The 17,544-nt window shown below is 43.9% G+C and overlaps 1 protein-coding gene across 4 annotated transcripts in view; it reads right to left on the bottom strand.

Annotated features, from left to right (window-relative positions):
* The window catches only part of LOC122557749 (D(4) dopamine receptor-like), a 44,076-nt gene that overhangs the window by 20,221 nt on the left and 6,311 nt on the right, over window positions 1-17,544 (bottom strand). For all 4 annotated transcript variants that reach the window (XR_015760145.1, XM_087996460.1, XM_087996461.1 and 1 more), the window contains exons 2-3: window positions 5,396-5,508; window positions 1,819-2,393 (exon numbers count right to left, since the gene is read on the bottom strand). Coding sequence is in view for 3 of the 4 variants with exons in the window: in XM_087996460.1 (XP_087852586.1) it covers window positions 1,819-2,393; window positions 5,396-5,508 (688 nt within the window). In the remaining variant the exon portion in view is untranslated. The remainder of the gene's footprint in view (window positions 1-1,818; window positions 2,394-5,395; window positions 5,509-17,544) is intronic.

The raw sequence follows: 17,544 nt of genomic DNA, 5'->3' as shown, positions 1-17,544 counted from the left end.
CAAAGACTGGTTTCTCTGGATTTACATCCCAAACTGCTAACGGCTAGTCCTAATGCCCTCAACATGCTGCTGCTGAATAAGCATGTATTGTGTCTGCTGGGATTATTGCATCAGATACAAGATTAGTCTGGATGCTCAAACACTCACGTCACTGACTATCTACGACGTGTGGACTCTGTTCACTCCGGATTAAACCTGACATGTCACCTCATCGCCTTAAGCTATTCAGTAATAGAAATAAAATATTAAGCTCACCCCTCACTGAGGGACGGACCGGTTTGTCTACACCAAGTTAAGTTGCTATATTGGTAAAATATTAACTAAACACTGAAGCAGGAATTAATATATTAAAGCACTTACTTCCTTCAAGTTCACAGAAGACAGAAAGAAGGACAATGTTTTTTATCTCACTGAGAGGCATGAATCTTTGGAACTGTGTGCCTCAAAAGGTGGTGGAAACTTTGATTCTTTCAGAGTAAAGGTAGATAGATTCTTGAATAAGCAAAGGACAGAAGGTGTTCAGGGGTTGATGAGAACATGGTATAATGATCTTATTCAATGGTGAAGCAGGCTGGAAGACAGAGTGGCCTACTCTGGCTCTTAATTAATATGTACATACGTAATGTATAAGTAGGGTTTATCAGAAAACTGAGTGACCAAGTAACATGTCCAGTTATCACCTTCAGTTCATTTAAACACAAATGTTACTGTAAATGAAAAATCTGCCAATGAGATTCTAACTTTCAGCAGCTTCCTAAATGAGAGAAATCAGATGACAATATTAAAATCAAATGATACAAATATTGATATACTAGAACTATTACAATAGGTTTAATAAATTAATGGCTAAACTGTAGCAGATGTATTATGTCCAGCTCTGGGCACAACACTTTACACATGAAGTGGCCTTTGAAAGGCTCTGGAGGAGATTTACTGAAATGCTTCCGTGGATGAGGGACTTCAGTTATTCTGAAAGACGGGAGAAGACGGTGTTGTTCTCTTCAAAGCAGAGGGAGTGAAAGAGAAAATTAACAAAGCTGTTCAAAATCATGCAGGGCTTTGATAGGTCAAATAAGGATAAACTGTGACCAAAGGCAGGAGGGTCAGTAACTTGAGGGTACACATTTAAAATTATAGTCAAAAGAACCAAGGGGAGATAACAGGAATATTTTTCAGGCAGGAGCTTCTTGTGATCTAGATTGCACTGCCTGAAAAGTTGGTTCCATATTAACTTTCAAAAGGAACTTGAAGAAATAATCAAGGGTAAATTCTGCAGGGTTATGGAGGTAGAATTGGAGGGGTTGCAAGTTGGACTGACTGGATAGCTTCACCGAAGAGTCAGCATAGGTATGATGGGTTGAATGGCCTGCTTCTATGCAGGTGAGATTCTTAATTTAAAGCTTCATTGGAACCGACTGGAACTTCCAGTTGTTTTGAAGCAGGGCTGAATTTAAACAGAATCAATGGAACAAAACATGAATTGGTGACAGCGAGTTGAGAAGGTTTGTAGCTCAGGTTGAGGTTCACTGAGCTAGAAGGCTTGTTTTCAGACGTTTCATCACCATATCACCATCCGAGGTAACACCATCAGTGAGCCTCTGGTGAAGCGCTGGTGTTATGTCGCGCTTTCTATTCATGTGTTTAGGTTTCCATGGGTTGGTGATGTCATTTCCTGTGTTAGTGATATCATTTCCCATTCCTAGTTACCTAGTATGGTGACGAAATATCTGAAAATGAACCTTTCAGCTCAGCAAGCAAACTTACATTCATGAATTGGTGACAGAACCAGATACAACATACACAGTGCCTGACACTCACCTACAACAATGGGTAACACTTTCATTGCTTTGCGCTCTCTTCCATTAATCTTTGCACGCTTCCTCCTGTTCACTGGGCGCGAGCGAACGTACTTGACTTCTGAAAATGTTACAGTCTGAATGGACCGGTCCACAAACTGTCTTGATAAATCACAGTCTGACTTTGGAAAGAGATGCAGTTCTTCACGTTTGACTTGTGTCGGACTTCGGTCTATTAGCGGAGGAGGACTCTGCGGCTCAGTGGGGTCTCCATTAATTTTCCTGAAACCATGCAAGTTATGCCTTAGCTTGCGTTTCCGTGCTTCCTCCCACCGCCTGAGGCCCCGGAACATACCACAATACAAAAGCAGCATAATTGGGCAGGGGAGAAAGAAGGAGCAAACGGAAGAATAAATTATATAATTATTATCCTCCAATTGACAGACGGTCTGATCTCTGTCAGGAACATTGTTCAGGCCAAAGACAATTGGTGAGGCAACGGCAAATGCCAAGATCCAGGTCATGGAGATCAAGATGATCTGCCGGAGATCCACGTGTTTCCTGTTGTAATTCAGTGGGATCAACACAGCAATAAACCTGAGAGAGAGGAGAAACAGAAACAGTCCTGTTGAGTAAAGCTGGCGCTAAACAGGGTCCGCATAAATACAGCATGAGATAATGAGGACATGAGAAAAAGGCAGTACATTAATCACAGATGACTTCAATCTTCATTTAGATTGCAAAAGTCAGATTGCCAGAGGAAACTATAAAGAAGAATTTATGGATTGTATCTGGGACAATTTCCTCAAACTGTATCCAAACAGTTTAGGTCTGGTAATGTGTTATGAGGCAGGTTTAATAAATAATCTCAGAGTAAAAGATCCCCCAGGAAAGATGGTAGAATTTAGCACTCAAATTGAGAGAGAATAACTTGGGCTTTGTAAGGATAATTACAAAGGAATGAGGTCAGAGTTTTCTGGAATGGACAAGGCAAGGGGTTTACCAGCAAAGTCTGTCAAGGAACAACAGCAGGTAGTCAACGAAATAGTTCATGGTTCACAGCAAAAATGCATTTCAGTGAAGAGAAAGATTCTAGGAAGGGGATAAGCCAACTAATCAATGAAGTGAAAGAAAAATGGGCAATGGGCAAAGATTAGCGGTAAGATAGCGAGGGAAAAACTAACAAAAGTTGACCAAAAGAAAAAGAGAGAACAAACAAACTTTGAGGATAAACTTGCAAGTAACATCAAGACTGATAATTTCTTTGAATGCATATAAAGGAAAAAGAAAGGTCAAAATAAACATAGGCATCTCACAGAATGTGGCTAGGGAAATAATAATAGGGAACCAGGAAATGGAAGGGGTATTGAATAAATACTTTGGATCAATTTTCAAAGTAAAAACATGAATAGCATTCCAAAATTATTGAATAATCACTGGGCAAAAAGGGTTTAGAAAATAAATACAACCATAACTGGAGAAAGAGAGTATCATCTCAAAAACAACAGAGATAAGGAGGAATTTGTTCTCTCAGAGGGTAGTGAATCTGTGGAACTCTTTATCAGACAGTGTTATAGAGGCTGGGTCATTGAGTATATTCAAGGCTGAGATAGACTGATTTCTATTCAAGGGCTTTGGGAAAAGGCAGGAATGGGGAATTGAGGCTTATCAGATTAGCAATGATCTCATTAAATGATGGAGCAGACAGAATGGCCTACTTCTATTCTTGTAACTTATGGAGTTATGCTCTGATACTCCTGTTGGTGGACTTTCTATATCTCTTTTCGTTTCCTAACTCTATACAGTCTTCTAGTTCCATCGAAGACTATAATACAATGCAGCCAATAGACTTTTCAGCGTGCTGTATTCTCAGCTGTGGGCTTTTCTGTGATTTTTAGTATTACTAGAGGTGTCCATGCTGAAGCCCAGTGACAGGATTGGTCTCAAAGTTCTTCACCCACTCCTCCTCTTGTGGATGGGACTCCCTTCCAGCTTTCCGCATCTTCTGCAGTCAGATTGGTAGGTTAGCCTCATCCTTCATCTGTGGCACTTCACTGCTACTGGGCTTCTCATCAGCTGTTCCCTTGATGCTGGCCACTGTTTCTCTAGATCTGATGAACACTCACCATCGTGTCTGGGTTATTGATTGAAGGTGGGCCACACCCATGTTAGTGAACATCAGCAACCTTTTAAGTATACAAAGGAATGGTAGGAGAGGACATCACTAGAACCCTATACACCCGAGTTGCAGACCTATGTTATCTGATGTTATGGCATAACTCATTATGTGGTGGTGACTCAGCTGCCTCACGGCGCCTGGGATCCGGATTTGATTCCAGCCTTGGGTGACTGTGTGCTGTTTGTGTATTCTCCCTATGTCTGCTTGGGTTTTTTTTTGTGCTTAGGTTTCCCCACAATCCAAAGATGTGCAGGTTGGGTGGATTGGCCATGCTAAATTGCCCGTGTTGTGCAAGCTAGGTGGGATAGCAATGGTAATGTGGGGAAGGGTCGGGATGGAAGGAATGCTCTTTGGAAGGTTGGTGCAGACTCAATGGGCTGAATGGCCTCTAGCTGCATGATAGGGATTTTATGATTCTATACTCAGTGCTAATATTAGTGTAAAGGTACACTTGATTCTTTACTCCACAGCCTGAATGTTGTCCAGATACTATTGCATGGACTGCTTTAGTATCTGAAGAGTGCGAAATGCTTCTGAATATTTTTAATTTCAATTGTGTCAGAGCCAGACATTTCACAGTGGCTCAGTGGTTCGCACTGCTGCCTCACAGTGGCAGGGACCCAGGGTTGATTCCAGCCTCAGGCAACTGTCTGTGTGGAGTTTGCACATTCTCCCTGTGTCTGTGTGGATTTCCTTCAGGTGCTTCAGTTTCTTCCCACAGTCCAAAGATGTGCAGGTTAGGTGAATCAGCCATGCTAAATTGCCCACAGTGTTCAGGGATGTGTAGGCTAGGTGCGTTCATTAGGGGAAATGTAGAGTAGTAGGGTCGGGGAATGGGTCTGGGTGGGTTACTCTTTGGAGGGTCTGTGTGGACTTGTTGGGCCAAATGGCCTGTTTCCATCCTGTAGGATTCTATGATTTGCAATTCAGCACTAATGACCTAAGGGCAGAAGAGTGGTGTGAGCTCATCCCTGACAAATTGTTATGTTTGGCAGGTTAGTTGCCAACTTTGACTGGACATATTGCTGGACGTTTCAGCACTTAGCTTCCCATTTTTAACCATCTAACCTGGTCTAACAGGCTACTGTCCCATCTCCAATATTTTTAAAGTGAATATATTTTAAAGAGCATGAAATGAAATAATTTTTCTTTTAATTCTGAATAAGTATTTTGTCCTCCTGAGATTTGACAACAATGTTGTCCTGAAGCTAAATCTTTGATTCCGAGACATCAAGGCACTCCTGGAGAGGTGACAACTTTGGAACCTCCAAGAAGTTATTTATCCTTCAGTGTGATTCTTCTGTCAATAGCTTGTCTGATCTCTGTCAGATCTGGATATTTTTGTGAGGCAAGCCATTGCTTTTTTCTAGTTCAAAGTCCATCTTAGGATACAATGATTTAAAATTTGGAAAGTACTTACCTGTCCACACTGATGGAACACAGATTGAAAATTGAAGCTGTGCACAGCATCACATCCACAGTCATTAGATAATCACAAAGACCTGGGCCAAGTGTCCAGACTCCACCCTGAAACTGAAAACAAAACTTCCTCACAACCGTACCATTGATACAATCATATCCAACCAAAGTAAATAACATTAAGGGAGATATACTTTATACAGCACATTTAACAATATGCAATGTCCCAAGTATTTCACAGGAACAGACATGACACTGCGACAGACAAGAAGATATTAGGTATGACAAGCAACTGCTTATGAGGTTTTGCTAGTGTTTTAAAGGAGGGAAGCAAACTACAGAAATGGAGAGGCGTAGGGAGAGGATTTTAGAGCCTGAGCCTCAGACTACTAATCGTGGAGCAATTCGAATTAGGAGGAGTGCACAAGAGGTCTGAATTAAAGGAGCACCGAGACCAATGGGAGTATGCAAGGGGCCTTCATAGTGATTTAGATAAGAGGAGTGAATGGGCAATACATGGCAGATGCAGTAGAACATGGTTAAGTGTGAGGTTACACACTTTAGTGTGATAAACAGAAAGGCAGAGTATTATTTAAATGGAGATATATTAGGATAATGAAAATAGACAGGCAGGTGCAGCAAGCAGTTAGAAGGTAAATGGTATATGGCCCAGCATTGCAAGAGGATTTGAGTTCAGAAGTAAAGATGACTTACTTCGGTTATACAGGACCTTGGTGTGAGTACACCTGGAGCATTGCATGCAGTTTTGGTCTTCCAACCTAAGAAAGGTTACACTTGCCATAAAAGAAGTGCATCAGAGGCTGATATCAGAGAAGGTAGGACTGACATTGAGGAGCAGTTAGTTTGACTGAGCATGTACTCACCAGAGATTAGAAGAATGGGGGGAAATCCGATTGGAATGTATAAAATTCAAACAGAGCTCGACAGACGCAGGGAGGATGTTTTCCCCAGGTTGGGAACAGGGGTCACAGTTTCAGGATACAGAGTAGGCCAATTAAGACTGAGATGAAGATGTGTATTCACTCAAAAAGTAGTGAAACTGTGGAATTCTTTACCACAGAAAGCTGTGGAGGCCAAGTCATTCAATATATTCAAGAAAAAAAGGAGATACTTCTTAGCCATTAAAGTAATCAAGTGTATGGAGAGAAAGCAGGAGATGGTACTGAGGCAGAGGATCAGACATGATTGTATTGAATGGCAGAGAAGGCTCAAAAGGCAGAGTGGCCTACTCCTGTTCTTCATTTCTATGTTTATATCTTTGAGGATTGAGATCCGGAAGATAAGCCAGAAATAGTGAGGGGCAAAGATACCAAGGAATTTGAATGAGAATTCTAATGTTAATATACCTAACCAGGAGCCATTGTAACTTACTAAGGGGTGATAAGAGAATAAGATTTGCTGTAGGTTAATACATGGGCTTCTCTGATTATTATTGTTGTCTGCGTGGGACTAAAGTATGTCCCATGAAACTGTTGTCTTTCTTGAAAAGATCAGTGTGGCTGCAGTGATAACGGATTTCATCAGTTATAATCTTCCAAAATTTTCCTGGTTCTGGAAAGGTCCCAACTGTTCGGAAAGTACCAAAATTATCACGGCTGGTAATCAAGAGAAGGCGGGAAGCATGGAGAAAGGTTAGTCTAACTTCTGTCAATGGGAAGTATGCTTGAATCCTTTTTCACGTTCTTGCGATCTGTTTTTATATTTCTTGCGACAGGTTGGTAATTTTTAAATTCAAATTTATTCTCCTTTGTTTTAATTTAGTTATCCTCTGAGATTTTCACAATCTTTTAGCCAACCGCTATTCCTCACAGCATTGAACACCCTCATTTTCAATTCAGTACAGATGGGCTGGATTTTATGGGCTGATGAAGTACCCACCCTCATGACCTAAAACCTAGTTGGCATCTCCCCAACATGAAATCAGGCTTTCCTGCAGCAATAATACACCAGCGGTGGTCTCCATTAGTGAGACGCTTGCCCCTCAGAGTCAGAGAATCCTGCCTTAGGGAGCTACGTCTGGTTAAAAGGGAGTAGTGGCCACTGCTAGAACTACATCTGCAGAACTAAAAATATCATCCGGACATGAGTTACACCCAATCCAAGGCAAGGAGATAACATTCCAAAGGTGAGGAATGCCTTCCCCTTGTGAGCTCAGGGGACCCTCCAGAAGAAGCCTTTGATGCAGTTCCGCATGGTAGACTGATTAGTGAAGTTAGATCACATGGGATCCAGGGAGAGTTTGCCAATTGGATACAAAATTGGTTTGACAGTAGGAGACAGAGGAGGGTGGAGGGGGGCTGTTTTTTGGACTGGATGTCTGTGACAAGTGGTGTTCCACAGGGATCGGTGCTGGGTCCACTGTTGTTTGTCATGTATATAAATGATTTGGATGAGAATTTAGGAGGCATGATTGGTAAGATTGTGGATGATGGTATAGTTGACAGTGAAGAAGATTATCTACAATTACAAAGGAATCGTGATCATTTGGGCCAATGGACTGAGGTGTGGCAGATGGTGTTTAATTTGGATAAATGCGAGGTATTGCATTTTGGTAAAATGAGTAAGAGCAGGACTTATACAGTTAATGGTAGGGCCCAGGGTTGTGTTGTCAAACAGAGGACTAGAAGTTTTTTGAAAGTTGCATCACAGGTAAACAAGGCATTGAGCACATTTGCCTTCATTGTTCAGACCAATGGTATAGGAGTTGGGACATCATGCTGAGGATGTACAGAATGTTGGTTATGCCACTTTTAGTACTGTGTACAGTTAGTGGTCACCCTTCTACAGGATGGATATTATTAAATGGCAGAGGGTTTAGAAAATATTTACCAGGATGTTGCCAGAACTGGAGGGTTTGAGTTATAAGGAGACATTGGAAAGGCTGGGACTTTTTCCACTGGAGTGAAGGAGGTTGAGAAGTGATCTTACAGAGGTTTATAGAATCATGAGGGACATAGATAAGGTGAATAGCAAAGGTCTTTTCCCTAGGATAGAGGAGTTCAAAACTAACGGGCATACTTTGAAGGTGAGGGGAAAAAGATTTAAAAGTGACCTGAGGAGCAACTTTTTCACACAAAGGGTGGTTCGTATGTGGAATGAACTGCCAGAGGAAGTGGAAGATACAGTGACAACATTTAAAAGACTTTTGGATCGGTACATGAATAGGAAAGGTTTAGAGGAATATGGGCCAAATACAGGCAAGTGGGATTAGTTTAGTTTGGGAAATTTGGTCGGCGTGGGTGAGTTGGATCAAATGGTCTGGTTCCAAGCTGTAGGACTCTGACTCTATGCTTATTCTACCATCTCTGTGCTTATTGCCTTGTCTGCTACACTTCCACCCATCCCGTAGATGGGACACAGATCAGGAGTAAGTCAGCAGACAGGAGGCAGGCTTTATTTTACATTCCTCTCCTTTCAAACCTGTCAGTGGAGAGCCATAAATATTGATCCCATTGGAAACTTCCTTTGTTAGCCACGGATGATTCATCCTTCTTGTCAACTACTTCTTTCTCAACAAAAGATATCTTTGCTGATAATTATGAACTATTTCCTTCAATGTTCATCACTTTCTCTGCCTTACTTTTTTATCTATTGTCCAAGTTTACTTTGGCCAATGCTGTCTTCATGCCTTTGTCATTGCCTTTAAGTTTAAGACATTAGTTTCAAACAGAGGAGTTTCCAAATCCGTAGGCACTTTAACTAAGTAAAGGGAATAATCTTGGGCAGGTCAAAAATGGGAAAATCTCTAAAGTTTTTTGACATTCTACAAGACTTGTGAGAAAAGTCATCAGTTAATATATCAGCTTAGCATTTGTTGTCAGCAGTTTCCACATTCTCAGCTTTTAATCAATCAACTTAGGGTTAATTTTGGAGCTTACATTCACTTGAATATTTGATTTAAATCAAGGGATGTGTTGCGTACTGTGTCACGGGAACAGTACATTAAGGCTTGCTTGTGATATGATGCATGTCTTGGATTAGTCTCTGGGATCCAGGCACCAATAAAAATGTAAGTGATGCCATCTGGAGGGATGGGCACTGTCACAGAGACCAATTAACAGTCACGGGATTAAAAGAGGTTGGTGGCAGCATGAATACAAAAATTGGCTGTGGAACAGAAACAAGCAGAAGTCATGAATGATCATTTTTTTCAGACTGGAAGGAAATGTACTAAGATGTCCACAAGAAGTTGGGGGGGGGGGGGGGGGGGGGGAGCTTCTATTGGGACCACTGTTCTTCTTGATGTATATTAATGATTTAGATAGTAACAGACTTCAGGGGAATATAGACAGACTGGAGAAATGGGACACAGATGGCAGATGAAATTTAAAACAGAGAAGTGTGAAGTGATTCATTTCAGTCGGAAGATGAGGAGTGACAGCATAAAGTACATGGTAGAAATGTAAAAGAGGGTGCAAGAACATTTCGTTGTATTGCACAAATCTTTGAAGGTGACAGGACTAGTTCGGAAATTTTTTAAAAAGACAGCTTTATTAATTGAGAAATTAAGTTCAAAAGTTAAATAGAGCAATTAGTTTCAAGAGCAAGGATGTTAGATATTTAAAATATAAACAGTGAGTGCTGGAGAAACTCAGCAGGTCAGGCACCATCTGTGGAGAGAAAGCAGAGTTCAATATGACTCTTCGTCAGACTTGAAGCGATGTAATTGTGATGGAATTGATGCAATGAAGAAGGAGGGGTGGGTGGGTGGGTGGAGGGAGGGCACATAGCGTAGAAGAACAGGGAGACTGGAAATCAAAGATCTTTACAGGATAAAAGCTTGGTCCATACAAACATATGAAATAGGAGCAGGAGGACACCATTCTGCCCCACAAGTCTGCTCCACCATTTTATAAGACCAGTTCTGATGAAGATTCATAGAGATGTACAGCATAGAAACATACCCTTTGGTCCAACTTGTCCATGCCAACCAGATATCCCAACCTAACCTAGTCCCATTTGCCAGCACTTGGCCCTTATATCTCTAAATCCATCCTATTTATGTACACATCCAGATGCCTTTTAAATGTTGTAATTGTACCAGCCTCCACCACTTCCTCTGGCAGCTCATTCCATACACGCAGAACCCTCTGCATGAAAAAGGGTTGTGCGTGTGATAGGTCCCTTAGATCCCTTTAATATCTTTCGCTCTCACCCTAAATCTATGCCCTCTACTTCTGGATTCCCCACCCCAGGGAAAATACCTTGTTTATTTATCCTACGCATATCCCTCATGATTTTATAAACCTCTATTAGGTCACCCCTCAGCCTCCGAAGCTCCAGGGAAAACAGCCCCAGCCAATTCAGCCTCTTCTTCTTGCTCAAGCTCTCCATCCCTGGCAACATCCTTGTCAATCTTTTCTGAACCCTTTCAAGTTTCACAACACCCTTTCAATAGGAGGGAGACCAGAATTGCACACAATATTCTAAAAGCGGCCTAACCAATGTCCTGTACAGCCGCAACATGACCTCCTAATTCCTATACTCAATGCTCTGTCCAATAAAGGAAAGCATACTAATTGCCTTCTTCACTATCCTATCTACCTGTGACTCCACTTTCAAGGAACTATGAACCTGAACTCTCTAGGACCTTACCATTAAGTATACAAGTCCTTCTCTGACTTGCTTTTCCAAAATGTAGCTCCTCACATTTATCTAAATTGAACTCCATGTGTCACTCCTCAGCCCATTGGCCCATCTGATCAAATACCTGTTGTACACTGATGTAGCCTTCTTCGCTATCCACTACACCTCCAATTTTGGTGTTATCTGTAAACTTCTTAACTATACCTCCTATGTTAACATCCAAATCATTAATATAAATGATGAAAAGCAGTGGACCCAGCACCAATCCTTGTGGCACACCGCTGGTCATAGGCCTCCAGTCCGAAAAGCAATCTTCCACCACGAGTTCTGTATCCAATTGGCTAGTTCTCCCTGTATTCCATGAAATCTAACCTTGCTAACCAGTCTCCCATGAGGAACCTTGTCAAACACCTTACTGAAGTCCACATAGATCATATCCACCACTCTGCATTCATCAATCCTCTTTGTTACTTCATCAAAAAACTCAATCAAGTTTGTGAGACATGATTTCCCATGCACAAAGCCATGTTGACCATCCCCAATCAGACCTTGCCTTTCCAAATGCATATAAGTCCTGGCCCTCAGGATTGTTTCCACTGGATTTGAGACATTAACTCTGATTTCTCTCCACAGATGTTGCCTGGCCTCTAGATTTTCTCCAGCAATTTCTGTTTTTACTTCAAGTTTCCAGCATCTGCAGTTCTTTGTATCTAATAGGATCATGGGTGATTTGATTATAGCCTAATATCTACTTTCCTATATACCTCCTATACCCTTTGAGTTCCTTTTTACCAAGAATCTATCTATCTATCTCAATCTGAAAAGTATTCAATGGTTCACTCTCCAGCACGCTCTGAAGAAGAGAATTCCAAGGCCTAATGATGCTTTGAAAATGAAAACTTCTCATCCTGTCTGTCTCAGTGGGAGATCCCTTACTTTTAAACTGTGCCCCTTAGCTCTAGACTCTGGTGAACAGCTACGGTCCTTTCCTTAGAGTAAGGGAGTTCAAAACTAGGAGGTATATGTTTAAGATGAAACGAGAAAGATTTGAAAGGGTCCTGAGGGGCAAAGTTTTCATACAAGGGTGATTTTTATGTGCAATGAACTGGCAGAGGAAGTGGTAGATGCAAATACAGTTACAACATTTGGATAAGTACATGAACAGGAAAGGTTTAGAAGGATATTGGCCAAACACAGGCAATGGGACTAGTTTAATTATTCAGCATAGATTAGTTGGACCAAAGGGTCTGTTTCTGTGCTGCATGACTCTATGTCATGAAACAAAAGACAAAGAAAGTGATAATGGCTGTACAGAAGACAAGGTACAGATACACAGCAGGCAATAAGGACGGAACAAGACATGCTCTGACTGAAAGCAAAATAATGCAAGACAACCTCAAATGGTATTGAGGTGGGACAGTGTTGGTGGAATATCAAATGGAGTTCAGAATTGTTGAATTCAGTGTTAAATTTAGAAGGCTATAAAGTGCCTCAACAGAAATTGAGGTGCTGTTCCTCATTGGACTTCTATTGGGCTTCGCTGGAACACTGTGGCAGACCTAGGATAGAAATGTGAGCACAAGAGCACGACCAGAGCAATCGTAAGGTTGGCATCATGCTTATGGATTGAGCAGAGTTGTGGGCCGGGGGGGGGGGGGGGGGGGACCACATTTTGAGTGATGAATATAGTAGACTAGACTGAAAGAAGTACAAACCAATCACTGCTCCACCTGAAGGATGGAGAAGGTAAACAGGCACATGTTACACATTAAATGATGTTGTGGGAACGTGGCAAGAGTGGGAATGAAGTGCTGGGGGTGATGGAGCATTGGATCTGGACATCACATAAGGAATTGTCCATAAGGAATGCTGAGAGGGGAGGGAAGATATATTTGAGTTGTGATATCATATTGAAGGTGTTAGAAATGACTGAGGATGGTCCTTTGTTGTAGATCTTATTAGCTGGAATATGTTATTCAATTCCAGACACACCTCAGGAATAACATTAACATCTTACAGAAGATACAGAGGAGATTTTACACAGTTGTCCCAGTAATACGGGACTTCAATTACATGGAAAGAATGGAAAGCTCTTTCCAGCAGAGAAGGCTAAGAGGAGATTTAACAGAGGCATTCAAAAATCATAAAGCTTTTTCATTGAGTAAATAGGAAGAAACACTTTCCACTGGCAGAGGGTCAATAACCCAATGGTTTAGATTTATGGTAAAAGGCAAAAGAAACAAAAAAGGGAGAGAAATATTTTTATGTAATGCACAAATAAGTTGGTTATTAAGGCAGAGACTGATAAGTCATTGGTAACTGACCTCCTGCCTCCTCAGTGCCTGTCTACTATCTCAAAGGCATAAATCAAGAGTATGATTGAATACTGTCCACTTGACTGGATGGATCCAGTTTCAACAATACTCAAGAAATTTGACACCATCATAGTTTGCTAGATCCCCATCTACCACCTTCAACATTCACTCTCCAACGCAATGCCAGTAGTGGACCATCTATAAGATGCACAGCACTGACTCAAGAAGGCTCCTTCAAAGTTATTATCCAAACCCATGACATACCCCACCAAGGAGGATGAGAATAGCAAATTTGTGTGGGTCATATTGTCCTGTCACTGAGTGTGTTAGATCCCAGTTCCTACAAGTGAGGAACTCAGAGCTGAGATCCTATAACTGAGGGAGTCAGAAGGAGAAAGTGAGGATTGCAGATGCTGGAGCTCAGAGTCGAGAGTGTGGTGCTGGAAAAGCATAGCTGGTCATGCAGCATCTGAGGAGCAGGAGAATCGATGTTTCGAGCATAAGCCCTTCATCAGGAATGAGGCTTGAGGGTCGGGGCTGAGAGATAAATGGGAGGGGGGGGGGTGGGGTTGGAGGGAAGGTTGTTGAGAAAGCGATAGGTGGATGAAGGTGAGGGAGGAGGAGATGGGTCAGAGGGGGAGTAATGGACGTGTCTGGAGGGCAGTGTCGAGTCGGAGGCTTGGGACTGGGATAATGTGGTGGGAGGGAAAATGAGGAAGCTGTTGAAATCCACATTTATCGTGTGTGGTTGCAAGGTCCCAACATGGAATATGAGGTGTTCCTCCTCCAGGCGTCAGGTGGTAACGGTTTGGCAGTGGAGGTGGCCCAGGACCTGCATGTCCTTGATGGAGTGGGAGGGGGAGTTGAAGTGTTCAGCATGGGGCAGTGGGGTTGGTGGGTGCGGGTGTCCCAGAGATGTTCGCTAAAATGATCCACAAGACATCCTGTCTCCCCGATGTAAAGGAGACCACACAGGGTGCAATGGATGCAGTAGATGACATCGGTAGAGGTACAGGTAAATTTCTGATGGATGTGGAAGAATCCTTTGGGGCCTTGGATGGAGGTGAGAGGAGTGGTGTGGGCACAGGTTTTGCACTTCCTGTGGTGGCAGGGAAAAGTGCAAAACCTGTGGGCTGGTGGGGGAATGGACCTGATGAGAGCGTCACAGAGGGAATGGTCCTTTCGGAACACTGAGGGAGGGAAATATATTTATGATGGTGGGGTCCTTTTGGAGGTGGCAGAGGTGGCATTGTATGCGGAAGTTGATGGGATAGAAGGTGAGGACCAGGGAAGTTCTGTCCTTGTTGCGTTGGGAAGGGCGGGGTTCAAGGGCGGTGGTGCGGGAAGTGGAGGAGATGCGCTGGATCATGGCCTCCTTGTTCCACGATTGCAACTTCCCTTCCCACGTGGTTGACAATGCCCTCCAGCGTATCTCCTCCACTTCCCGCATGACCACCCTTGAATCCCACTCCTCCCAACGCAACAAGGATAGAACACCCCCGGTCCTCACCTTTCACCCCACCAACCTCCGCATACAACATATCATCCTCCGCCACTTCCGCCACCTCCAAATGGACCCCACCACCAGAGATATATTTCCCTCCCCATCCCTAACAGCATTCCAAAAAGACTATTCCCTCCACTACTCCCTCATCAGGTCCACACACACCACCAGCCCACTGCCAAACCATTACCACCCGACCCCTGGAGGAGAAACTCCTCATATTCCACCTTGGATCCTGCAACCATATGAGATAAATGTGGAATTTAACAGCTTCCTCATTTCCCCTGCCTCCACATTACCACAGTCCCAAGTCTGCAATTCGGTACCGCCCTGCAGACCCGTTCATCACTGCCCCCCTGACCTATCAACTTCTCCCTCACCTTCATCCACTATTGCTTTCCCAGTTACTTCCCCACAACCCCACCCCCTCCCATTTATCCCTCAGACCCAACTCACAAGCCTAATTCCTGGTGAAGGGCTTATGCCCGAAACGTAGATTCCCCTGCTCCTCCGATGCTGCCTGACCTGCTGTGCTTTTTAGCATTACACTCTTGGGACTGAGGGGGTCAGAGCCCCGATCCTATAACTGAGAGGGTCACAGACCCCCGATCCAATAACTGATGGAGTCACAGACCCTGATCCTATAACTGAGAGGGTCAGTGTCTCTGATCCTATAACTGAGGGAGTCAGTGTCCCTGATCCTATAACTGAGGGAGTCAGAGCTCCCGATCCTATAGCTGAGAGGGTCACAGAGCCCCTGATCCTATAACTGAGGGAGTCAGAACCCCTGATCCTATAACTGAAAGGGTCAGAGTCCCTGATCCTATAACTGAGGGGTTCCGAGCCCCTGATCCTATAACTGAAAGGGTCAGAGTCCCTGATCCTATAACTGAGGGAGTCAGAGCCCCTGATCCTATAACTGAAAGGGTCAGAGTCCCTGATCCTATAACTGAGGGAGTCAGAGCCCCTGATCCTATAACTGAAAGGGTCAGAGTCCCTGATCCTATAACTGAGGGGTTCCGAGCCCCTGATCCTATAACTGAGGGGTTCCGAGCCCCTGATCCTATACCTGAGAGGTCACAGACCCCGATGCGATAAGTGAGAGGGCCAGAGCCCCTGATGCTATAACTGAGAGGGTCAGTGTCCCTGATCCTATAACAGAGGGAGTCAGAGCCCCTGATCCTATAACTGAGAGGGTCAGTGTCCTTGATCCTATAACTGAGGGAGTCAGAGCCCCTGATCCTATAACTAAGAGGGTCAGTGTCTCTGATCCTATAACTGAGGGAGTTAGTGTCCCTGATCCTATAACTGAGGGAGTCAGAGCCCCTGATCCTATAACTGAAAGGGTCAGAGCCCCTGATCCTATAACTGAAGGGTTCCGAGCCCCTGATCCTATAACTGAGGGGTTCCGAGCCCCTGATCCTATACCTGAGAGGTCACAGACCCCCGATGCGATAACTGAGAGGGCCAGAGCCCCTGATCCTATAACTGAGAGGGTCAGAACCCCTGATCCTATAACTGAGAGGTTCAGAGCCCCTGACCCTATAACTGAGAGGGTCAGTGCACCTGATCCTATAACTGAGGGAGTCAGAGCCCCTGATCCTATAACTGAGAGGGTCAGTGCCCCTGATCCTATAACTGAGGGAATCAGAACCCCTGATCCTATAACTAAGAGGTTCAGAGCCCCTGACCCTATTACTGAGAGGGTCAGTGCCCCATATCCTATACCTGAGAGGGTCAGTGCCCCATATCCTATAACTGAGAGGGTCAGTGTCCCTGATCCTATAACTGAGGGAGTCAGTGTCCCTGATCCTATAACTGAGGGAGTCAGTGCCCGTGATCCTATAACTGAGAGAGGTTCAGAGCCTCTGACCCTATAACTGAGAGAGGTTCAGAGCCCCTGACCCTATAACTGAGAGGGTCAGTGCCCCTGATCCTATAACTGAAGGAGTCAGTGCCCCTGATCCTATAACTGAGAGGGTCAGTGTCCCTGATCCTATAACTGAGAGGGTCAGTGTCCGTGATCCTATAACTGAGAGGGTCAGTGTCCCTGACCTTATAACTGAGAGGGTCAGTGTCCCTGATCTTATAACTGAGAGGGTCAGTGTCCCTGATCCTATAACTGAGAGGGTCAGTGTCCCTGATCCTATAACTGAGGGAGTCAGTGCCCCTGATCCTATAACTGAAGGAGTCAGTGCCCCTGATCCTATAACTGAAGGAGTCAGTGCCCCAGATCCTATAACTGAAGGAGTCAGTGCCCCAGATCCTATAACTGAGAGGGTCAGTGCCCCTGATCCTATAACTGAGAGGGTCAGTGCCCCTGATCCTATAACTGAGAGGGTCAGTGCCCCTGATCCTATAACTGAGGGAATCAGAGCCCCTGATCCTATAACGAAGAGGTTCAGAGCCCCTGACCCTTTTACTGAGAGGGTCAGTGCCCCTGATCCTATAACTGAGAGGATCAGTGCCCCATATCCTATAACTGAGAGGGTCAGTGTCCCTGATCCTATAACTGAGGGAGTCAGTGTCCCTGATCCTATAACTGAGGGAGTCAGTACCCTTGATCCTATAACTGAGAGAGGTTCAGAGCCTCTGACCCTATAACTGAGGGAGTCAGTGCCCCTGATCCTATAACTGAGAGGGTCAGTGTCCCTGATCCTATAACTGAGAGGGTCAGTGCCCCTGATCCTATAACTGAAGGAGTCAGTGCCCCTGATCCTATAA

The sequence above is a fragment of the Chiloscyllium plagiosum genome, unplaced genomic scaffold, assembly GCF_037043375.1.
Source record: "Chiloscyllium plagiosum isolate Xiang-an unplaced genomic scaffold, Cpla_swu_hap1 HiC_scaffold_18, whole genome shotgun sequence".
Lineage (NCBI taxonomy): Eukaryota > Metazoa > Chordata > Chondrichthyes > Orectolobiformes > Hemiscylliidae > Chiloscyllium > Chiloscyllium plagiosum.
Note: the sequence above shows the minus strand (reverse complement) of the source record. Positions and strands in the feature narration are given on the sequence as shown.